This window comes from Parasteatoda tepidariorum, chromosome 10 (assembly GCF_043381705.1).
Source record: "Parasteatoda tepidariorum isolate YZ-2023 chromosome 10, CAS_Ptep_4.0, whole genome shotgun sequence".
NCBI lineage: Eukaryota > Metazoa > Arthropoda > Arachnida > Araneae > Theridiidae > Parasteatoda > Parasteatoda tepidariorum.
In genome coordinates this window covers 2,187,821-2,213,507 of record NC_092213.1, presented here as the reverse complement: position 1 = coordinate 2,213,507, position 25,687 = coordinate 2,187,821, and the positions used below count along the sequence as shown (strand labels likewise).

General features: G+C 30.7%; 2 protein-coding genes and 1 long non-coding RNA gene across 3 annotated transcripts; 1 reads left to right on the top strand and 2 right to left on the bottom strand.

The window, feature by feature from the left end:
* Positions 1-168: 168 nt before the first annotated feature.
* On the bottom strand, positions 169-5,749 carry LOC139426671 (uncharacterized). The gene is made up of 2 exons (XM_071186309.1): positions 5,620-5,749; positions 169-1,511 (listed from the first exon to the last, which is right to left on the bottom strand). Exon 2 carries the CDS (start codon positions 1,406-1,408, stop codon positions 596-598), a length of 813 nt encoding a protein of 270 aa, XP_071042410.1. The 5' UTR covers positions 1,409-1,511; positions 5,620-5,749; the 3' UTR covers positions 169-595.
* Positions 5,750-6,041: 292 nt separating this feature from the next.
* On the top strand, positions 6,042-14,263 carry LOC107451840 (uncharacterized). Its single transcript, XR_001585110.3, has 3 exons — positions 6,042-6,155; positions 13,009-13,087; positions 13,901-14,263. It is a non-coding gene; the product is annotated as an uncharacterized lncRNA (long non-coding RNA).
* Positions 14,264-14,389: 126 nt separating this feature from the next.
* LOC107451839 (transcription factor Adf-1) lies at positions 14,390-25,266 on the bottom strand. The gene is made up of 3 exons (XM_016068074.4): positions 24,819-25,266; positions 17,828-17,966; positions 14,390-17,108 (listed from the first exon to the last, which is right to left on the bottom strand). Exons 1-3 carry the CDS (start codon positions 24,946-24,948, stop codon positions 16,697-16,699), a joined length of 681 nt encoding a protein of 226 aa, XP_015923560.1. The 5' UTR covers positions 24,949-25,266; the 3' UTR covers positions 14,390-16,696.
* Between the last annotated feature and the right edge of the window lie 421 nt (positions 25,267-25,687).

Genomic DNA, 25,687 nt, shown 5'->3' with positions numbered 1-25,687 from the left:
TTTTTTGTGTTATATCATACTATCCTTAAATCTAATTTAAAGTAAATTGGTTAAGTAGTTCTAAAGATAATCAGCGAAATCTGAAAATTCCTTTAATTATGGACACCAGGGAAAAATAACCAGTCTTTAAATGAATTCTAACAATAAGAGTTGTGTTTCTAAACAAGCAATGCTGATAATAATGCTAAGCAGTGAGTAATGCTTATAGTAATAAGCAGACAAATTTAATTATATCTACAGTGAAATAATCCAAATCAGATTAAGAATCTGTAAATTTACTTTACCGCAACGCACACAATGTTTGTACAATATAAAGGTGGCCCTATCGAACCAATACTCGTGGAGCTTTGCATTTGTAGAAACCATTAGGAAAATCCTTCAAGAGTGGCGAAACGTTTTGCTTGATACATCACTCAAGGAATTAAGAACCGTTATCTCAGCATGTGATTCACGCACCTCTGGTCACAATTGAGGTAAAACTGAGAATCTCATTGGTGAAATATATTTTTCCTTGAAAAATTCGTCAATCAGGTCCTCCTTTTCTCTCGATTTTAATCGGAGGTGCGTGAATCGCATGCAGTGAGAACGTTCCCTTTTAGTCTTCATGTAATAATTTTTCCTTCATTCTACGAATTATCCGCATTAGACCACCCGACTCGTTTACGTTAGTTTTGACAACTTTTGCGGAGTCCTCAGCGACTTGTTGATCTCGTGATGCAGATGGCTTATTTTCTTCTTGGTATTTACTATCTTTAAGCTGGTTTGTGCAGTCGTTAGTTTGAGGATTTATTACGTTTTCTTCCACAAACCCTTCAGTTCCTAGAGTTTCGGATTTATCCCACGAGGCGTCGTCACTTTCGTTTAAGTCGAGGTCCTCATCCGCTACTGCGCCAAGTCCGGCAAGAGTGCCAATCTTAGAGTTCATTGACGGTAATTCACGATTTTCCACATCGTCCTTACTCTTGTCTCTTTCGCCAATGCCAAGCACGGCTCCCATTAAAGAGGCCTGCCCTAGGTCGTAACGAGTAGGAATATTTTCCGGTTTTTCCCTCTCCTGTCTTTGATCATTTCCTCCTTTTTCCTGGTTCGTTTTAAATGCTTGATAAGCCGTTGCTATGTCATCTGAAATCATTTTAGGAACAACTTCGCTTGTTTTCCGTCTTGGTACAGAACTTTTTACTTTAGGGGGCAAAGTTTTCAATTTTTTTTCTGTCTCATCATCGTCAAGATCTGTGTCATCTTCCTCCATTAATGATGAAGAAGCACTTTTGAGTCTTTCCAATGTTTCTTCCACTGATTTAAGAAGAATGGTATCTTCCTCCGTCTCGTGTTCAACAACTTTTTTTGAATTCGAATCTTTATTATCTTGGTATTTCTTATCTCTCGAATCTTCCGCTTCAGACGCCATTGCTCTTAATTCATTTTTTGGAAATTCTTGCTTCTTCCAAAATCTGATTGGCTCTGTTTTTTGAGACGATTATTCTGAATTCACAATTTTTTATGGCTTTAAACTGAAAAAAAGAATACAAATAATATATTTAATAATAATTAAAAATAAATGTTGTCTCATTGTCAATAAATGCTATAAAAATGAAGAAACAAGGAAGTTATTGTTCCATTTAATATTAAATACAAAAAAAAATTAATTAATCGACTTGGAGCAGTTCTTTTGTGAAGTATTTGGTGACGGTTACTTAATAATAACTTCACTTCTAATTTAATTTTCTTCAAGGATCTCTTTACATGGAATTAATGTGGGTGGGGATAGAGAGTTCGCTCTCCAATGAGGTGAACCGTGTTCGAATCCCAGCGATGGCTGGTAGTTTCGAATTCTGCATCTGGCTTGCATCGACCACAGAGCTCACGTAAAATATCCTCAGTGGTAGACGGATCAGTAGTTAGAGTCCCCTTGCCGTCAGGCTAACCATGAGAGGTTTTCGTGGTTTTCCTCACCATGTAACGCAAATGCATGTCAGTTCCATCGAGAAGACCTCCACGAAGGTAAATTTCTCCCAGTACTTAGTCCAGGAGATCCCTTGTTTTCTGGACTGGCTTAAAAATTACAACGCTATGGAGTTGAACATCAGTGGTCGTCAACCCAAAAAATTGGGTCGGCTGTTCAACGACGGTTATAAAATAAGAATAAAATTCCTCTAGGTGGAAAACTTCAGAGTTGGCACTCTCATCTCGAAAGCGGTTAGAGATAGGGGAGTGAATAAAGTTGTAGTGTGTCATCGATGTAGTATAAATTATTGTTGGTATTTTATCCGAAAGAAACTCATTTCTACCAGGACACTGGAAGAAATTGAAAAAACCGGAAGAAACTGGACAAAATAAAAGAATCTGGATATAATAATCCAAGACAATATTATTGGCAATAAATACTATAAGAGCAGCTTAAATTTACTAATTAAATTTGATATATTACCAAACAGTTAACAAATTTTATATTCACTCGCTGTTTTTTCAGAAATANATATATATATATATTTCGATTATTTATACACATCTGTAGAACATTGAAATTAATGAATTATACTATTTAAAATAAGTTTCAGTCTCCCCACTAAACAGCATTCGATTATAAAACTTAGCATATGCTATTTGTAATTGCATATTCAACTAATTTTTCTTTCCTATTCAATATTTAAAAATTATGTAGTAAATAACTTGAAAATTAATATTAAAGTGCAATTATAACTGATTGCTGTTATAAACTGTTTAAAAACTTGTGTTTGATAAGTCTTTTGGAGAACTAGTTTCTTTTACTAGGGGAGGAAGAAACCTACATATTCGAGCTTAGTTTTTCCATGTTTTTTATCCACTGTAGAAAAAAGTCATTATACCAGCTACAAATAAGATACTTTGTGCATATTAGTGCTTAGATTTTTCTCTAAGCACTAATATGCACAATGTATTAACACTAATATGCACAAAGTAATAGTGCAAGGTATTAGCACTAAGCACTAATATGCACGGCTTAAATGCTTGAAACGTGGACTTGCTTGTTTGATTGCGGTGTTTAGGAACTTATGGTAACAATTGAGTTCTTGCAGAGAAGAAGATCACAGATGATACCCATACATGTGACGTATGCGCCAGCTGATCTTTAATAAGCAAAATGGCGTGTTAAAGTTGATCTAAGTTTCTCCACATAAACTAGAATGTAAATCAACATGAAGTTATAAAATAAAGCGTGGTATCGCACATCAAATTTGTTGAAATAATTTTTTTTTTTTCAGATTTATTATTACCTGCCAACTTCGATGCATAATTAATTGTTTATGTTCTGCATGATTTCATGCCTGCCTTTGTGTTAAGTAAGATATATATAGTGAAAGAATTGAAATCTTTATGAAAGAATCTTTGTCAAGTGTTATAGAATGTATCACTTACGAGAATTGATACTTGACGAGATTGGCTTACCCGTAATAGAATGGAAAGAACAGTTGTTAACGAAAACAAATGCCACGTTTCAATAACCAATCAGGATCGATATACCCACACTACGTCACTTGCACGAATCCCATTACGACCGAGGGAAACGAGATATAGTTCGTTCACCAGGAGTTGGCACTTGGCTCAGCTTTCATCACTTGGTATCCGACCAGGGCCGCCCCGAAAGAAGGAGGAGTCTCCTTCTTTCGAGGCGGCCCTGATTCGCTATTATGGGGAGACAGAGTGAACAATACTGAACAAGATTGCTATTTGGCGATCGTATGACAAAAATATTTATTTCGCAATCTTTGTGTTCATTTTTTTAACATTAAATATATCTCACCTTTGAGTGAATAGTTTGTCCTTTTTGAGACATTTTGCTGGAAAAACAGTAGCTTTTAAACTTAAAATATATTTAATTAGCTAACGAACGGTATAATAGCAGATGATAAAGTGAAGTAAGTGACTGAAAAGGAATTCACTTGTTTGTGTTTGGCGCGCTTTAAGGGTTGTTTCAATTTCAAGCCCGGCGATGTTCCTCCTCTTACGCGCTGAAATGAACTCTGTGTCCGAAGAGGTGGAGCCAAGTTCCAACTCCTGGTGAACGAACTATACCTTTATTATAAGATACCTTTTATTTTTGATGAACACTAGGGGGAAAAAATGCGCTCACTCGGAATAAAGTTTGAATTAATGATTGGATTTCCAAGCTAAATTTTAGTAGGACCTAACCTTAAATATGCTAAAATATTTGTTTAGACGATATTTTGTGAACACGATTGAAAACACAGTTTCTGTGAAGGAACATACATTTTTTCGACGCATTTGGAAAGTTGACCCCCAAAATAGGGTATGGAGAGAATAGCAGCAATCAGGTAAATATTGTATCAATGGCTTGGTTTGAAGAAAATGGAAGGAAAAAGTAGAAGTTGTTGGAAGAAGAAGTTTTGCGTACTTCACAATATATTGAGAACTAATTAGGCGAATCAAAAATTTTTGCACACTAATAAAATGTACTTATGTAATTATATGTCCATGCAAAAACAATTTTTATAAAAATTTTTGTATCATTTGTTTTAATAGTGAGGTAAAAAATATTAATTTTAATTTTAAATTATACAAATTTTAAAATTTTTTTAATCACCTTAGTTTTAAATAACAAAATTAAAAATTTAAATGGAATTTTCTAATCAGTTTCTCATAAATAAAAAATTTGACTTCTGTGAAATAGTAAAATTAGAGTTCCAGGTTTTCAAACTTCTCTTGCTTAATTTAGTACGGCTATGTTTTCCTGATTGCGGCTACGATTTTTAAATGGAATCACGAATCTGATCCCATCGAGAAAAAGAGTAAAGAGACTAATGCTTTTGTGTCTTATTTCATAGCTTAAAACACTGTCTGCACTAATTTATTATCACCTTTAAGGCTGCTTTTAGTCACCTTTAAGGTTTGCTTTAAGGTTGCTTTAGAAAATACGACCATTAGATCAAAAGTTATCCGGTGAAATTTTTGTTTATTAATTTTGCAAACGGTACATTGTTGATATTTGAACATCGAAAATAACTGTATCTAGTGATAATAATTGAGCAATACCTTTTTTGTTTTTATTTTTTCGGAATGTTTTGACGAAGTAACTTTTTTTTAAGGTTTCCTATCTTTCCAAATTCGGTACCAATAAAACATTTGAGATTTAAAAGTGATTCGTTATCCTTTCTCAAATTCTGGTACAATACCCTACGGGAAAAAAAATTCCAACATGAAAAAAAATAATAAAAAACATAACTGGACAGATTGGTTACGGCGTGATATATAAGTAAATCTGATATGATATCGATTACATATACTATATATGCGTCGACTGGTATTGGTTTTCATAAGTTTGATAAATGATGTACTGACATGATACTGTCATGCCGGACTAATACTGTCTGGGTATATTTTAGGTATGATATCGGTTTCAGTATGATAGCAATACAAATGTTTCTTAAATGTTATATTTCTTGTAAAATACATAATTATTTTGCCTAATAATAAATTTATAAAGTACGTTATAATAAGTCGTACAGCACAAACATATAATAAATGAATGCAATTTAAATAGAAACTTTTAAATAGAAAAAAAAGACAGTACATCATTTCGCCATTTAAATAATATTTAAATATAAAAAATGTTACTCTTACCTCGAAAATAGTTTATTTCATTGTTTAAATAAAATATTTTTAGCTGTTTACTCGTATCTATCAATAAAATATTAAACATTTCTAATATTTTTTTTAGAAAACAATGTAAACATTAAATCCGACACGTTTTAAAATGTTGCCATCTCTATTAAACTTTTATAAAAATAAAAATTTTAAGCTTTATAACAAGTCCAATTTACGTAGTTTAGTGTAGTTAGGTCTTGTTTTGTTAATTTTTTTGAGAGTAATGTGAAAAATACAATAACATTTTTATCAAACAGTACACATATCGTTTTAGCTGTTATTTTCCAATTTTTGTATTTTTAGTATTTAGTAACTGCGATACGAGTCCATCAATTCTTTTTAAAATTTCAAAGTTAGCTAAAGCACAGCAATTTGAAAGCAGAATTCAAAAATGAAATTTCAATTCTAATTTCCATTTTAGTATGGAAATATTGAGATAAACTGTCGCAGATAATAACTATATTTTCCTGGTGAGCTAATTTTTACTGCTTTGACTTGAGCGATATTTTAAGGTATATTTATCATCACTTATCCTCTACATTTTTAAAATAACATATGAATGATTAAATCATGTTTAAATATATTTACAATATGTAAACTGTAATTTGTAATAACATAATAATAGAAGGGGTAGACTATATTTGAGGGTGCCCCTTGATTCTCGCCAAGTTGTGAACGCCAAGCTGGATGATGTTGAAACCCACTTGTGATTCTAATTTGTTTAGATTTTAGTGTTATTTTTAAATGTTCAACGGCATATGTAATTTCAGAGGTCCGTTAGTTCTACGTTGGATACCGGCTGGTAAGGTTACTTTTGCTTCTGGTCAATAAGATCGAAAGTATGTGGGCAGTCATAAAAAGGGACTTTCGGAAAAAAATGTCACCGCCAGTCTGGTACCCCAGACGCCATTTTCAATTCGTATTTTGCCGAATTTATGTGGCGATGGAGGTACACAAATTCTATTCATGATAAATTTAGACAGTATCTAACTGCTATTAGAAAATTCTGTGCACCTAAATCTGAGGATATTCAAGCTTAATGAAGAAGTGAGTTGTTTTTTTCCTTTTCTTTCTGCGCTTACTTCATTAATTTTTGTTTCGATTCAAAATGCATATTATTGGGTTCATTGCAATTTTATAAAGTTCTGGCCGATGTTTTGTTGAAATTTTTCAATGTTTTATTGAAATATCATTATGTTTTGGCCGCCATTCCTGTTACCACGGTGTTCCGCCCAAACAGGAATGGCGCCAAACATAAAACGCCAATTTCGCCCAGGGGCACCCTCACGTATATTTTAACCGATAAAAGAGTTCTTGATAACTATTTGCTGATTTTTTATCAGATAAAATTTCTTGTCTTGCGAAAAAAAAAGCAAGGATTCGTCAATGATTCAAATCTTTGTCAATTCACGAATGTCTGAGCTGTAGCTGCGCCATGGAAAAGATGGCGCCTCGAAGAGCTTTGGCTTGGCGATAATTTTTGTTTAGTTTTGCTAAAACACTGTTTCTGGCTACCATGTCTGGTACTTTGCAATCTTTACTTTCAGTGACCTTCGGGTTACCGCAATATTTGTCTACCGTTATGTGATTGGTTCTAGATTTATATATTTTTTTATCATACATATTTAGTTTTTAAGCAATGAATTTAGATTGCATTATCTATACCCGTTTCTGGGGATTATAAGAAAATCGCGATTCTATTATTGACACCAGTTGTGCTTGATCAATTTTTGCAACAGGTAGTAGTGGTATTGTGGTAATAGATAAGAAGTAGTAGAATAAGTTTTTTACGACCCCTGGAAAAGGATAATTTATCCTTATTGTCTTAAATGTAGTTGAACTAATCACCAACTTCGTAATATCTCTCCTCATTAAAATATGTATATTTTTAGAATCATTTGTTAAAAATAAATCAGTTTTCTCATTTAAATATTAATTTATGATCACCTTACGTTATATAAAAAAACATCTTTCTGCTAGTATTACGCATTTGCTATAACTTCTGTGAGTTCGTCGCATTCATATTTGTTCATCTTTAGACAGCGCTTCTATGGTGATGATAATAAAGATGGCNATTGGCTTCTGAGCGACTCATTTGTTAATCTTTAGACAGCGCTTCTATGGTGATGATAATAAAGATGGCGTAGAAATTTATTCTAAAGAAAATCTGTAGCTTTTTTTTAAAAAACTTACCTGTCTTTCTAGTTCTTATCAATATTTCAAAAGTAATTCCATCCCTGCATCATCAAAAGAAGCAAGCTGAATATTAAATTATTGATTTTCCTCCAGGTGATCTCGACGAAGGAGATATTTTAGCTATTATTAATCATTCCCGTGAAAAGGATTAATAAAATTTTAATTATTTTAAATATTTTGCTATTTTATACACTTTAAAAACTGTGGTGTAAAATCTCTCTAAATTTGATGTAAGACAACCCAAAAATTTGTGTGAAAGAACACAAGGAACACTTTCTTTCAAACTAACGCTAAATCGAGCTTTCATATACATTTGAAGGGTGTAAATAAATCTAAGTTTTATAATGGAGAAAGCTTACATGGTACTTTTCCATTTCGCCTGCGCAGGCGATAAAGTCGCCAATGTAAACTTTACGTGCAAGTAATTTAAACTTTTCTTTCTTTTTTTTAATAAATAAATAAATCGATAAAATAGCCTAAATTACTTGCTCCGGAGAAATGAAAAGTACCGCTTACATCAAGCTCATGCGAATTCACACCAGAGTTGGCCGTCGATTACAGTAATCGATTACAACTGTAATTGATTACAGATAATTACAGCTATGTAATCAATTACTTGTAATCACGATTAAAAGTAATCAAAATTTTTGATTACATCAGAGTGGAGCGAAAATGTAATCAATTACATTTCTCAATTACAGTAATCAATTACTTGTAATCATGATTACAAAGTTTGATTACAGATGTAATCATGATTACATAGTCGATTACAGTAATCAATTACTTGCAATAACAATTACAACTTTCAAAAAATTTTGATTACAGCTGTAATCATGATTCCAAGCAATTGCGATTACAAGTAATCACAACAAAAATGATTACGGGTAATTATGATTACAAGTAATCAAAATATATGATTACTTGTAATCATGATTACATGTAATTGTGCATACTTGTAATCAAACTATACGATTACAAGTTATTACGATTGTATACTATATGCAAATTCATTATGCAAGCATGTATGAGTTTGCATATTTTTATGTACATAGAATGTACACACGTATGAACGTACAATTTGTGATTCCTATATATATAATGTATGCACAAACGTTGTTTGTACTACAATATAATATACATAATTATATTGTAATATACTTAATGCAATACGTATATGCTTAGTACATATAATTATGCATTTATGATACATGTACGCATGTATGTTAGTTTGTACGAAAATGCAATGTTTTGTATCTTTGTATACATAGACAATATATGTATGAACGTATATGAAAATAATGTTTATACGTTTGCATGCTTTTATGTACTTAAGTACATACCTTGTATAAATTTACGATAATAGCAAGTATATACAATGTACGTATGTATATAAAATTGTACGTATTTGCGTACAATATGTAAGAATGTTGTTTAAATGTACAATATATGCACATAGTTACGTAAATAAAATGCATACATGTATGAATGCACATTTATATGTACATCGACATATGTTCAAGCAAAGTATGTACTTATGTAGAACGTACGTATGTACTTGTATAACTACATACTTTGTTAATACTTATGCGCATGTAATGTATTGATGTACAAAAAAAAATAATTATATGCACAATGTACGTATGTACATTCAACGTATACATGTACATAATTACAAGTAATGTACAAATACATGCGTATATTTAAATATATGTAATTACAATATACTCATACATTGTGCATGCATTAAAAAATTATATAAGTAAAGTTACTGAAGTTAGTTTTAAAATTTATTCTAAGGCATATAAAACTCGACCTCATATTTTTTAGAAAGCAAACGATGTTCTTATTTTAAATTTCTAAATATTATTTCCACACATAAAATTTACCGTTTTTTTTTTGCCATTTAAAAAATTTCCATGAATCATGCATTATGTTATAAAAAAATAAATCAGTATTGTCAAGCATTTCATGAAAATACCTGAAAATAATTTTTTATTCAAAGAGTTTTAAAATGATGTAGAACAATTAAAGCTGAAAACTAAATTTAAATATCGTTTGATTTTGTCATTTAACTTGCTTGAGTCATTATAAGTTAACTTACATGCATTTTATTTATTGCATTGTACACATATTTAGACATAAATGTAATGTACATATGTATACGTGTAATGTATGTACGCATGTACAATGTATGTACATACATTCATGTATTGTACGTGCATATATAGTACATATGGATATGCATACATGGAACATACGTGTATTGTACATGTGTGGATACATTCATTGTACATATATACATTGCACCATATGCATAGATAGGGATAGCATGCATGTACACATGTAAAATTTGTACGAAAGAATTATGCCCAATATATTTATGCACATACGTACTGTATATGTACACACATATGTACATTATATGAACATTATATGTTCATTTCATCATATGTACATTATATGAATATACATCTGTACGCTATATGTATATACATCTGTACGCTATATGTATATACATCTGTACAATATATGCATCTCAAATGTGTGTATGTACGTACGTTATGCATGTCGAATGCATGTATGAATATATGTGAAATATAAATACGCCCAATGTACGTACAATAGTTCACAAATGTATTATGCATATTTGGATACTTACATTGAGCATGAACATATTATGTACATGTACATAAATACACTGGACATGCATATCATGTACATGTATACATACATATATTGTACATCCTACAGATATACCTATATTGTACATGCATACATATATTGTACTGTTCATAAATAAATTGCACATACATGCATGGGACATACATTGTACAGACAATGTATGTATGTTTGTACAAACAACAAGTACTTGTATATACACGCGTACATAAACATAAATATACATTTTACATACACAAATACTTGCATAAAATGCATATATTCATTGTGTATAAATGTACATGTCTACATTGTTTGCACATACATACGTAATTATTAGCTATATACATACGTACATATATTTAATACTTACAAAATAAGTGTATCTACATGTGTGCGAAACTAAAATGTCTGTACATATGCACTAAATAAAATCATATGCACATACATTTTAGTTACATTCATTTGTACGTATGTAATACATACACGCACAAAATGCAACACATGTAAATACGTGCAAAATGTATCGAATACATTAGAAAATACATAATAAAATACATTACACTATCTACTGTAAATATATAAACATTTATAAGAATACAATAGTCTTGTAATCGTGTATTTAGATTACATGTAATCATAATTACATGTAATCAAATGACATGTAATCATGATTACATGTAATCATATAATTTGATTACTTGCAATCATAATTACCCGTAAACGTTTTTGTTGATTGCAGTTGTAATCAAAATTTTGATTACAGCTGCAATCAAGATTACAAGTAATTGATTACTGTAATCAATATTGTAATCATGACTGCAGCTGTAATCAAATTTTTTGAAAGTTGTAATCACGATTCCAAGTAATTGATTACTGTAATCGACTATGTAATCATGATTACAGCTGTAATCTAAATTGTAATCACGATTACAAGTAATTGATTATTGTAATTAATATTGTAATCATGATTACAGCTGTAATCAAAAATTTTGAAAATTGTAATCATGATCACAAGTAATTGATTACCGCAATCAAAAAATGTAATCTATTACATTTTTGGCCAACTCTGATTCACACCATGCGTGAATTATTTTCGTTTCCGAAAACTTCAATGTTGGCACACTTAGGATATTGTCAGTCGATTGCTTACAATCGGAGTACGAGTTGGCATGAGTTTGTTGTTGACGATCATGCTACTTAAACGTCTATAGAAACGAATGAGTGCACTGTTAAAATCAAAATGCAATATTTTTAGTTGAATATTAAGGTTATTTATAATATTTTATAATTATAATTATTTATAATATTATTGTATAAGGTTTATTTATATAAGGTTATATGTATATAAATAACCTTATATTGATAATATAAGGTTATTTACATTATTTATAAGGTTATTAATATTATAAGGTTACACACATTAAAGTTATTAGTTATTTATAATACAATTATTTAGTTGTATATTAAGATTATTATAATAACCTTATAATATATAAGGTTATTATACGAGTATTATTAACATTTATTATTTAATTTTTAACTCGCTTTGGAAATTGTATTAAATGAGCTTATAATGCATAATTTCTATTCGCTTTTTTTCCTTTAAGCTTATTTCGAATCCGTCTTAATATTCTCAATATGATACGAGGTAAACAAATTTTATTTTAAGAATTAGTGCATTTATATGCATCCAAATTAATGATTCTTCCTTAAGAATGTATCGTATAAAGAACTTTCATATTATCTTACTGTAATAAATTGCAGGTTTATTATTACAGAACAGTTGATTATCAAAAATGGTAGCAGTTACTTTACACCAAATAATGCAAAAGAACATTCATTGTTTTACAGCACGATTAACTATCCTGGGTTCTTAGTGTATAGGAACACAGCTTTTTGTAAAGTAGTTGCCACCATTTTTTGGTGTAATGTACACAAAATTTTTTTTATGCGTATTTATCTCGTTAATTCTTTTGTATAAGTGCACAATAATGAAATAAGTTTGAAACTCCTTGTTAGTTTCATATTGCATGACTAATCAATTTCACTTATCGAAAAGCTATTATTTTTCTGTATAATATAGAAAAAAAATTCATTTTGATAATTTAAATGGCATATTACATTTGGAACACTACATATATTTATATCTTATAGGACATGTTTTGTTTTCAGTAAAAAGAACAGTATGATAATTAGGAACAATACAATATTTCATTTTATGTTAAAGTGTAAGATATTTAAGTCAGATACATTTCAGTTTCATATGTATCATACGTTTTTGTTTCACATTTATGATACATTTTTGTTTCATATTCAGGATATAATTTTTTTTCTTAACATTTATGAAATATTTTTGTTTTATATTTGCAATACGTTTTTGCTTTACATTCAGGATTTAATTTTTCCATTTTTAGAAAACCATTTTGTTTCATTTATAGATTATGCATACTTTTGTTTTTATTTAGGATGTCCTTCTATCTTTAGGTAACATTTTTATTTCATATTTAGGACAGATTTTTGTCTACAATTTTTTTTGGAAACGAGATGGATGAGCCGAAAAGGGAAAATAAGCCTTCAAATTACAGATGTGAGTCATGTTATTTATTTTGTATAAATCTCAAAATTTTAAAAAGATGATTTGAAAACAGACTCACTGGAGACTTAGATATTTTAAATACGTCTTTCAATGTTTTTCTCTTTTAAACTTGTTTAAATGTTTTATGGCTCCGTTAATGCAAAAACTTTCTTTTTTCACTTTGGGCAGTGCTCAAAAAGAAAAACGGACCACCTTGAATAACTTTTGATTTAATGATCGGATCTTCACGTTCTAGGACTTAATCTTAACTGCTCAAGGGGGTGGTCTCAAATATGCTGATTAATATATGCAGACAATATTTTAAGTTACGAAATCAGATACCAAAACGTACTTTCTCTGAATAAGCATAACTTTTTTAAAACGGATTCGGATTTCTGACTCCCAAAATATAGGGGTAGCCACAATTCGGGAAATAGGGTCCCAAGTTTGGGCCCCTTTAAGTTAATTTTACTTTTTGCTCATTTCGCTGTATCTCGAGAACTTTCCAAGCGATTGAAAAAATTTTGCGCACAGCTATAAAATTCGTTCGTTCAAAGATAATTCCGTGCAAAAAATAATTTTTAGCAAACATTTATTATTTTATGTAAGAATGGTCGAAAAAATTTTGAATTGAAATATCTACAAATTTTCTGGATCATTTTAAAGAATATTATTTTGCATGGCAAAGTACAAAATCGGTTGAATACTTCCTGAGAAATTGAATTTTTAAAAAAATCAAATATTTAAAATTTTATGTCGGACAGTGAGATCAAAGATAATCCTGAGTTTAAACTCTATATTCACGCTAAGTTGGTGTCTCTACAGGTATCTTGTGCTGGTTCTGCTGGCCGAAAGAAACGGATAGCGATGTAGAAGCAGAAGGCTTTCCCCGCTCTGTCGATGATGCTCTGCAAGACAACAGAGAAGCGCAAAAACTTATTGAATCTTAGGCAAAAGACAGTCAGACTATGTTCGACAAACATCCAAAAATCTCGTCGATCAGAATAGAACTAAGTAAAAACGAAACGGTATGATTTATTTTTCAGGTTTGTCAAACTTTAACATATATCACGAAAGAAATGGATGACATCACGTTAACTTAGCTTACGTTGATTATGTGAAATGTTAGACAAGAGTTTTAAAATATTTATGTATTTTTCAGTTGTTTAATAAAAAGTGTCCTCACTTTTTCTTACATTATTTCTTTCATCCATTTGCACTGTTAGGAGCTAGCAAACCTCTAATACCGAGCAAATGTATACTTACATTTTGTGTCAACAGCCAAGTGTGCATTCTCACATAAATTCATTCGAAGATATTTTATAGATTATTTATTTACAGTTTATGGATGATATAATATTACAGCATTATACATTTTTTTCATTCTACATATTCATTGATAAAATAATGTCCAAGCATAATGTATAAAACTTTCAACATTAACAATAATGAAAATGACAATGTAAGAAGATAAGAGATCCTTTGCGATTCAATGCAAAATGGCATGAAAATAAAGTTAATAAATAAGAATCAAAGTCTTCAATTGTTGTTTTAAGTAGATTTCAATTTAACGCCAGCAATCATTTCAAGCTCATCACATTAAAATACTTTGGAATGATAGGAATGACTAACTTCTTTTGAGTGTAATGGAATGATTTGAAATCGTCAAAATAAGAATGCAAAATTCCCTTGCTTTTTTTCTTTTCAGTTTGACGAAGAATCTCGCAATATACCAGCAAGAAAATAAATTAGTAAAATACGAAACAAACTGGTTTTAATTTGAAAATCAAGGAGAAAAATCCATTGTAGAATTTTCTATTCAAATTTATTTCTATTCTTCTTTAGCTATCAATCGAGGCTTTAGAAAAAGAGTAGGGAAAAAAAAACACGATGTTGTCGTTTTTCAATGTTAAAGTCAAAGACTAATAGCATAGACTGCTTACTGTAAGTTCTTTGCGAACAGAAGCATATCACACATCACGTGTGAAATGTTGAGACAATGTTAACTCTATGCAGAGGCCATGTCTAAAGCTAATTATCGATCGCTCATGTTGGCGTAAATTGGCGGAGATTTCATAGTTACTACTCTATCTACATCGAAACCATAAAAGATTATTCTACTTTTCAAGTAAGCATCGATATTTCTGAAAAATTGCTTGAAACAATGAAAAAAAATTTTTTTTTTCTCAATCAACTGGATATTTGCAAGCAACGTCAACCTGTTGAAACGTGGTATTTGTTTATGTTAGCAACAGTTCTTTCCATTCTACTTCAAGTAAAATTAACCCGTCAAATATGAATTCGATACGCGATCTCGTAATTGATTATCGTATAGAGTGATAATCTCGTTATTAATGAATTTTTGTAAATTAATGGAATATGTAAGTAATACTTCGCAAAACAAAAGAAGGGAGCTTTTAGTTTTCCTTTATCAACGAAAAGAAGCCGGCAATCTTATAGCGTCATCCTGCTTATATGTCCGAGATTGTATGTCAGGTCAAGTTGAGTGCATCCCGTTATTCATGACTAACACAACAATAATTAGCCAATGTTGATTACCATTTCTCTTTTGAGTCGTGAATTTTATGGCAGATATTTTCCTCAATGTTAGGGCGTTTTTAGCACATGATGACTGTCTATCTATGTTGCTATTCTTAAGATAAACTTTGGAAAACTCTTTTTTTTAAACTGAGTTTTTAAACAAAAACGTATCACATGCCAAATAGATAATATGGTTTTAAAGTTCTTTTATACAGTTGGAAACAACAGATTTAAATTGTAGAAAATATGTAAAGAGGAATAAATAAAATAATCTTTTTCTGACCTGATGATAAAATTCTGTAATAACCTGAATCAGAATGATGGACAAGCGTTATTCTGACTCAACTTATCACTGAAATTTTCATCACCTGGTTAGAGACTAAGAATAACAGGTGAAAATAGATATCACAAAAGTTAACATGCAATAAAATCTTTTGATCTAGCATTCATGAATTCAATGCCGTGACGATAGATTGATTTGTGGAAACATGCTTACGCAATAGTTAAACGGTTCCTTTTGATACAAGATAAGTTACAATAAATTTAAAGGTTTTATATCGGAATGGATAAACAAGTAACTAAAAAGAGCCGTTCACACACTGAAAATATAGGTACACTAAAAGGCCATTAAAAATATCTTGAAATAGATCTCTTAAGTAGTTTTTTTAAAAGCTTTCCATAGTTATAGAGGATTACTGAATAGAGAATAATAATCTGAAATAAAACTCATCAAATTAGCCTTCTCATTCTCGATTAGGGCTAGATATAACTTTTTACTCTAACGTTTGTGGGGGGCGACAGAACTCGGAAGGTCGCCAAATCAGGTTTCCGAATTGTAATAACAAGGATGAGTTATGAAACTATGGTTCACTTTGAACTGATATATGAAATCAAATTTCTTGGATGCTTCAATTCAAAACCAAACCTTTCTTCAAAAACCAAAGAGTAAATCAGAAAAGCAGTCATACCAGAATTCTGGATATTCTTTCCCTGCGAACCTCTTCAAATTTGAATCCGTAATCCAGATGTGTGGTATCTTAAGTGAGAAATAATGCCCGTAAAAAAAATCCGTCGTATAGATTACAAGGTCTCTTCATATTGTGCTTGTTCGAGAGCTCGAATTTCTGCTTCATACACCAGTCTACTCAACTCCATTTTTATTTTGGCTTGATCCACAGCAGATAGCCTTTTCACGGTTTCACAGATGCTGAGGAAGAACATGTCTATTTCATCCTTACCCCTATGGTGGTGCATGGTTGCGGCTCTATCCAGGGTGGTGCACCGTCTCTTCGGATATGGGAAGTAGTCGGCATTGTCTTCGCGAGGTTCTGTCTTTGTGACAACGCTCGACGTTTCTGGCAAAATCATTTCAGAACTGTCCTCATGTTCCATCAGAATCGGACTTCCCAAGTCATCACCGTTGTACGTAGCTGACACGTTGCTCAAGGAGGTACTGGATTGCTCGGCGCTGTTGTTATTGTTTTCTGAAGACCTGCAAAAGCAACCATTATTGACTATGCATTTTTATAAATCCCGTTTATAGTCAAGCAATTTTTAGGACTCTATCTAATAAGAGGAGTTTACCACACGCTTGAGTGAAAATCTGCTAATTTTTTCTTCGTAGAAAATTCTGTAAGGCGACATTTAGAGCAAATTTTTAAGGAAAAAAACTCTCCTTTCTTATTTATTTGAAGCGGTTTCGTGCTGCAAACGGGAATTGGAGTTTGGAGCAACAAACCAGTTAACTATACCTTATTCAGGTTGCTCCCTCATAGCAGAAGAAAACCCAAACTCTTCCGTGAGATTCGGCTTTACGTTCATTGGCCGTGATTGCACTCATTGAAAATTAATGAATCATTTAAATTTAAAAGAAAAACGATTATTAGACAATTCTTCTTATTTTAAAAAAGTAATTTTGGTTCATTTTAATTTTTAAGAAATAAATATTGCCTATTTTTATTGTTATCGAAAAGAATGAAGGAAAAGAATGCGAGTTTGGGAAGAGTTAGAATTCTTTTCACCCCCAGTTAAAACGAGCTTTTGAAGCCTTCAATCAGCAATCCAGTTTCGTTGCAGAGATCAGCGCTTACTTTTATACTTTACATCACAAAGCTGTTTTGATTTCACAAACAGGCAAATACGAGATGTGTGAGGGTTTTACACTAATTCCCTGCTCTCAAAAATTTTTTAAAAAGCTTAATGAGAACTCACGATCGAATTTCGATGAAGGGTAGAAGAAAAGACATCTCGTCTTCATATTTCCACTTTGGAATGTTCTTATTTTGACGTCTGTTGATGGCGTTCAGGTAACAGTTCCGCAATTTTCGCCACATGTCTTTACATTGAGAAGCTGCAACAGAAAGAACAGAGGTCTTTTAAGGTACTTTACATTAAAAACATATATTTGAACACATTCACTTAAATGTTTATTCTGAGTCATTTAAAATTAACCTAGATCCGGCAACAATGCGCCAGACGCGACGTCAAAAATACTAGATGACGCATTGCAAATAACAAACAATGCTAGAAATTAAGTCTGATACAGAAATAATGGTGAGAACAAAATGGTGGAAAACAGTCATGTCGAGGATTTCGCATTTACCTGAAGAACATAAACCACACCAAGGTGGAACAGAGCTACAATGATCCACGAATTTTTTTTCATTTTCATATAAATAAAATTTAATCTCTCAAATTTAATTTAATTTACTCTAATTAATATTTCCTCCCTTAGAATAACTTTAAATCCATTTCATTCGTTTTTGGCGATACGTTATTATTCATGAATATCAGCGGATTTTAACTTTAACAAAACCTGCTAAAAATTTGAAAACTTAATTAGAATTTAAGTTTTGACTAACGATAACCTCTTCACCATTTTGTCACCCACAATTCGTCGGGAAACAATCCGTCGTGAGCGCAATTCCTGGCAGTGACGATTCAACGTGTGCTCAACTCGTCGCAAAGACGTGGGTTCAATTCGTCGTGGGCCCAACTTGTTGAAACAACAACTCGCGACAGTTCTTCATATGAACAATCTCCGGTTTCCATAAAATGCATTTTAGTCTAGTAATTATAGCAATAAAAAGGGTGTTTCTTCAAAAAAATTAATACCTAAAATATTTTTTTGGCAGAAAGCTTTTTTATGTCATTACATAAATAATACCTGAAAACTCGTCCCCCGTTTGCTTCTCTCTTTTTTCAGGAAAATCCAATATATTTTTCAAGCTGATTTGATTGAAACCAACTAACAGATGTTCAGACTAATAGTTTAGAAGTTATATGGGTTTAATGTACAAAAAGTACGCATTTGCATTCATACCTATCGACACATCTGATATTGTTATCGAAAAAGTGAGACACTGTTTTTTTTATGGCTTTTTTTTTACGTTGAATCGAATGAGACTGTCAATAGAATGACTTGTCTAATATGTATAAAAAGAACTTTTATTGACACGTACTTATGCATACTTTTTACATTGCTATATGGAAGTACATTTTCCGATGTAATTTTTCACGCTGAATTGAATGAGATAAGTTCATAAAAAGTACAATTGGTACATTATTTTGGTTTTGTTATCGAAGAACTGGACGTTTCTAATTAAGCCTAAAATATTTGCTATAAAAGCAGTTCAGTAATAAAATAGTTAGTTCCTTAAAAAAAAAAGGTTTTAATGCATAACAAGAAAAAATAGTAATAACCGCTTAACTAACGATTTAGATGTTGGGCGGTTGTTTAAAACTTTTATCCCCTGCGGTTTCCCTAAAATTCGATTAAAAGGGTAGTATATTCTTTCACTTAATTAATTTTGCTTTTTTTTTTCAAAAAAAAAGTTACGAATGTATAGTTTGAAAGCATTCGAGAAATTTTGTTTCATTTAAATTTTCTCTTACTTTTAACTCGTTTCATGATTTTTTTTCAATTTAATTGTTTAATTTATATGCTTTTTCCTGTGTTTAATGATATAAAGGAATGTTATAAAAATATAAATAACTTTCCAATAGTTAAGTTCCAAAAATAATTGTCTGATTCGATTTTAAATTATATTTCACTTAAGCAGTACTAAAAAACTCAAGAGATGGTTGACTTGGCTTAAATTTTTTGATATTTTCTTGATTGTAATAGGAAAATATTTAATTTAATTTAAACTGCCAAGTGATATGTTGAATTATTTTTAATGTAAATACATAAAACTTTNTATATATTAGGGTATTGTAAAGGAATGGTTATAAAAGGGTATCATAACTAAAATATTAAAAGGTTTAAAATTGGACAAAAAGTTTTGATTATTATCGTTTGTTCCTTTCCACCATTTTACTTATAAACGATCAGCTGACGTCATAGGTCACATGTGTAGGTATCCGTGGTCTTCTTCTTGAAGTGCAAGTACCCAATTGAAAAAAGATAACTTATCCGGTGGACGCATTGTTGTATTAAAATAATGGGTTGAAATTGTAAGAAGGAAAACGATTTTCGTTTATCTGTATTGATACCAGAAATGAATGAAAATGTATTTCGATCGACAAATAACGATTCTGTGTTTCTAACTCGTTATAAGCATTCCTATTTTTAAAATTGGATTTTGATGATGTCATCGCAAAAAACGGATGTATCGTAATAGGCCGTACTCGTAATAACGAGCTAATACATATATCTCCATAGGAATAAAAAATGTCTTCCTATCCTCACAAAAAGGGCACTTTAAAGTTTCGAAAGGACACTCACTTTACGAAGATCTGTGGGCAAGGAAAATAAAAAAGCCATAGTTTGAGTGCCTTACACTCGAAGTAGTACGATGATTTTAAACTATAAATACATATATAATATTGCCGTGAAGAATTATCTGGGATTTAGAACAGACAAATAACTTGAATATTTTAAACAAATTATTGAACTGTTTCAAAAATTGGCCATTTGGTGGCATCAAGATGAAAATTATCAAAATCACTGTCTTATTCTCAGTTTTCAAAAATTTTTATGAGCCCAGGTCATGCAGCATTGGAGTAAGTTTTTAAATATTAAAAAATCAGACCAAAGAAAGCTTTTCATTTTTACAAAACTGTGGCTTTTCTCCATATTGACGTGTTGCGCAAAATAAGTGTAGAAGTTAGAGAGGCTAAACTCAACCTAACAGTTGCAAACTCACCGCATTTATCAAAATAGCATATTATTCGCAAAAAAAGCATCATTTCATGTCACCACGGAGCCTTTGTTAATTAATAAGCCTATTTGAGGTCACCCCCTCGAACCATTAAGATTGAGTCCTAAAACGTGAAGATCCGATCATTGAATAAAAAGTTATTTAGAGTGGCCCATTTTTTTTTTATTTTGCGCACTGTTCATATTCTGGTGGTCATCATCTTTCAAATCCCATTTATTAAACAATTAAAAAAAAGTGAACACTCGCCATTCTTTAATATTTTATTCAAAACATTAAAATTACGAATTAATAAGAATTTTATAGTAAGAAATGCTCTGGAACGAATGTTAGCTATTCCAAGGTTAAGTAAACGGTTTCCAGAAAAATTAAAGAGCGGTAGCACTATTGTGGACATAATGTTTGAATAAATCTTTTACTAGTAAAGTAACAAAGATGGTTGGGATATTTTAAAACTGAAGCACATAATCTAAATTCAATTCCTAATAAAGAATCGATAACTATTAACAAGTTTTTAATTTAAAAAATTCACTAAAACATGGGTGCTTCTTGATTTCACAAATAAATGATTAAAGAAAAGATAAACTCTTTCATTTATAGGCTAACTCGAATGGCCAAGGTCATTTAATAGTTAATTTTTTAAATTACTTTTTAAAGCACTTTTTCATCAATCAAATTAAATTGCATGATTTATGTTTAAGAAAATCTGTAACTTCTCAATCAATCTATAAAAAAGCTTTTATACCGTACAATTTAAAGAAATTTTCATCATTAACAAGTTAATTAATTAAAAAAATTCAATTCATCTAACTTCCTTATATTACATAATTGTCTATAGGGCTTATAAATTTTTTGTTGCTGAAAGAATTATAATAGTTTAACCAATTATTCAAAAGATATAAAGAGAAACGTGACACAATAAAATAACACAACTTAAAACTTTTATAGCGGTTCAACTGTGAGAGCCAGCTTTTTAAAACTTTATTTAGAGGATGAAAAGCGAATTTAACGAATGTTTCTTCAGAAAAAGTGCGCTTTTTTGAGTAAAAATAAGCATATCCCGTCGCGGGTACAGTTAACTGTCATACATATTTTAAAAGATTTGCCTTCAAGCAACGAAAGTCCGGCCACCGTTCAAAAAAACATTCCGTGTTTTTATTTAGTTACTTTAGCTGACGCCTGACTGTGCATATTTGTTGAGTTTAAGTTTTCTACTATTCTCAAAAAAAGCAATGTAATCATTGTTTTAAATTTATATATGAACTATTTGTATGCATTAAAACTGTATTCTGACATCTAACTATACATCTTAGAATCTATATTTTAGGGTTAAAAATTTTTTTTGCAATTAATAATTAACAGAAGATATAAATCTTTTGATACTCAAAGAAGTACCTCAGCATTTTATTATTAAATATTTATATGCTAAAAAAATATTGATATTAGTTTGTTCTACAGTACTGTTAGAATTTTTTTCCCCTTTAAACCAGAGGTCGCCAAAGTGGTCTATATAGACCCCAGGGGTCTATTTAACATAAGCGGGGGTCGATCTGAGCCAGGGGGTCGATCCGAACCGGAAGGGTCGATTGATAGAAGGATTATCAGTATTTTTCAGATATGTGCCAATTAGAAATAAAAGAAGAAGACTTGAAAATATATACAGGTAATCTTCAAAAATTGAGCGACGATTTTAAACAGCGTTTTGTTGATTTGGAAAGCATTGACATCCCTGATTGGATTATTGAGCCATTTTCTGCTCAAATTGAAAACGTGGACATCAACCTGCAAGATGAGCTTGCTGAATTATTATGGGGATTTGAAGCAAAGACGCTTTTTAAAAATTTAACAATAAGCAAATTTTGGACAAATATAAATATAATGCAAAAATATGTAAGACTTTACGAAATAGCTCAGCCATTTATGATAGCATTTCCAAGTTCCTATATGGTTGAAGCCGGTTTCAGTCACGTAAATTCAATCTTAACTAAGAACAGAAATAAATTAAATGTGGAGTTTCGAGGGGATTTAAGATTAAAATTGACCAATTTTGAACCCAATATAACGAACCTTGCAGAAAAAAAAAAACCAGGCACACCCATGTCATTGATTAAGAAGCAATAAATCCGTAGTTACTTTACTTATTATTTCTACTTACTTATAATTACTTATTATTTCATAAATATTAAGGTATTTATATTTCAACATTAATATATTTCTCATAAAACTATTGTTACACTATGTACTATTACTTTAATAAATGTTCAATATCATAAAATAAATGTACAAACACAGTATCTAATAGAGTTTTATTTTAATTAACAGAAAATTACTTTTATGGGGGTCGATGGAGATTTCGAAAAATTATGTAGGGGTCGATGATCAAAAAAGTTTGGCTACTCCTGCTTTAAACTATATAGTTTTCGCATTGTTTTTCGGTTAAAAGGTGGGAATCGCACGTTGACTTTTTCCAATGCCGTAGATTGTAAAATTTAATAAATGATCCAATGCCAAAGACTAACGCATTATTGGAACCGTTAACGAATTTCGAATTCTAGAATCATGTCTATCCAGAAGATATTTGGGTCATAAATTATTGTGAATTAATATTCACATAATTAATCTAACGAAAATATTTGAAGAAAAACTTTTAAATACTAATAATTTTGCTGTTGCAAGGAAATCAAGAATGTGTCTTTTATCAAGATGCGGTAATTTCTATAAGTCGGGAATATTTTATTCTATGAATAAGTCGGGAATTATGAACGCAAAATATTAAATTTGCTTTAAAATTGTTAACGACTTATAAACTGCGAGGAATAAATGTAAAATAAATTTGAAGTCTTGGAAATTATAGTTTCTTTAGACTTGTAAAATTTAAAATTGATGTGTTCTATTTTAAAGACAGTTAATAGTAAAAACGCTTTTGATTAAATTTGTAAAACAATTAGTTTTTAGGAGTTACTATAAATAAAATAAAATACTTTTTCGGATAAATCTATGGCACTTAAGCATATATAGCACAATAAAGACAAAAAGGAAAAAAGAGAAAAACGAAGAAAATTAATAAGTTTTATTTACTGCGCAAAAGCTGCAAGTATATAGAACTCGCACTATAGAGAAAACATCGAAAATAATAAAGATAAATGAAAAGAGAAAAATATAAATAATTTTTTCTTCTTCTCTTTTCTTCAATCTTTATTATTTTCCATGTTTTCTCTATAGTTTTAACTTTAGATATTATCTCGATATTTCTAAGTTAATTGGACGCTAAAAGAATTTCGAGATAGCGAATTTCCGAGTTAACAAGTTTAGAACTAAATATGTTCTAAAAATAGAAAAATATTTTCGAAAATATTACTCTAAGAAGTCATGAAACATGAGAATAACTACTATTAAATAAGTATGTGATGATAGTTGATAATATGTCTAAATACAACAATGATAATTTCATTTTTAAATGTAAGACAAAAATAAGTATGAATTAAATAGAAAATAATTGGTTTACAATGAACTTTGTGAAAAAAATTTATTTTCTTTTCCGACAAATCAAAGTTTTGAGAATTCGACAAAGGAATTCAAATTGACATTAGGTGGATAGATGTAATGCCAAGGGGAAAAATATTTTTTTGACATTACAAGGTTTTCGAGATATCGAGAAATATTCATTTCATTTTATAGTATTTTAAAGTTACGTGTTATTAGAAAATTAACTATTTAGTTGGAGTCCAATTTAATATGCGAGCGGGACCATCTGTTTACATTTTAGTGGACGATCGTTTTCACTTAAAATAGAATATTTCATCTTTAATTAGTTAATAATAATATTTTTTATTAATACGAAGGAACAAATCGGAAATTCAGATAAAATTGGTAAAAAGAAAACCAGGAAAATAATATTTTAAAAATGAATATGCACTCCTAGCTTTCTTTGAGAAAGAAAAGAAAAGGAGAAGAGAAACGAAAACATAAGAACAATAACGTCACACGAAGCGAGTCTGAATTTTAACCCAAGGCGATAAATCAAAATGGTGCAACTATTTTACCTGGAATTCCAAGTTCTTTCCCAATCTCTGACCATGCCATGGCTCGCATATGCCGATCCCTATAATCAACAGCATCTAGCGCATAGAGCAGTTCATGTTCAAACACTTTCGATATTAAACGTTTTTCCATTTTTCATAAAAACTACCGAAATATTACAGAGATCAAAATCAAACACTGCCTACGCCACGTTTTCGAACATCGAACTGTCTATCACGCGCGACCAGAAATCGTTAATTGGCCCACAGCTAAATCGCGTGACGTATATGTAGCGTGAGATGGGGAAAGCTGGTTTTGCGAAGCGCGTATGACGTTGTGGGATATGTTTTTGTATTTTATTTCCTCGTCCAACGGAGCCGCAGATCGATACGGCTGAAGAGGTACATGCCGGAGGTGAGCGCATTGTCAAGAGGGCAAACGATGACGTGGCGTAGCGTGACGCCGCTGTTTCACACACCATGCAATCTTGCTCCTTGAACTTGTTTATCGATTAAAGAATATTTAGTGCTGCCAGCTAGCGATGAAAATAAGTACTAAAATTATACATTTTTTTTTAATCCTCTTTGGAATTAATTTAATAAGAAATTAACTTAATCACTGAGTGATACGAATTGAAAACGTTTTAATACATTATTATTACTTTTTAAAGTTTTTTTTAAATTTTTCTTAAATAATAAAGAAAACAAGCCATAGAAATAATTATTTTTATTAAATGAAATTCAATAAAAATATTTAAACTTATTAGATAAATTGGAAATAGAAGAGAATTTGTTTATTTTCTTTATACATTAAATTAAAAATAAATTTTAATTTGAAGGCGAGTAAATACAGAAGCAAAATCCTTGGAAATACGAAACGTAAAAGAACATAA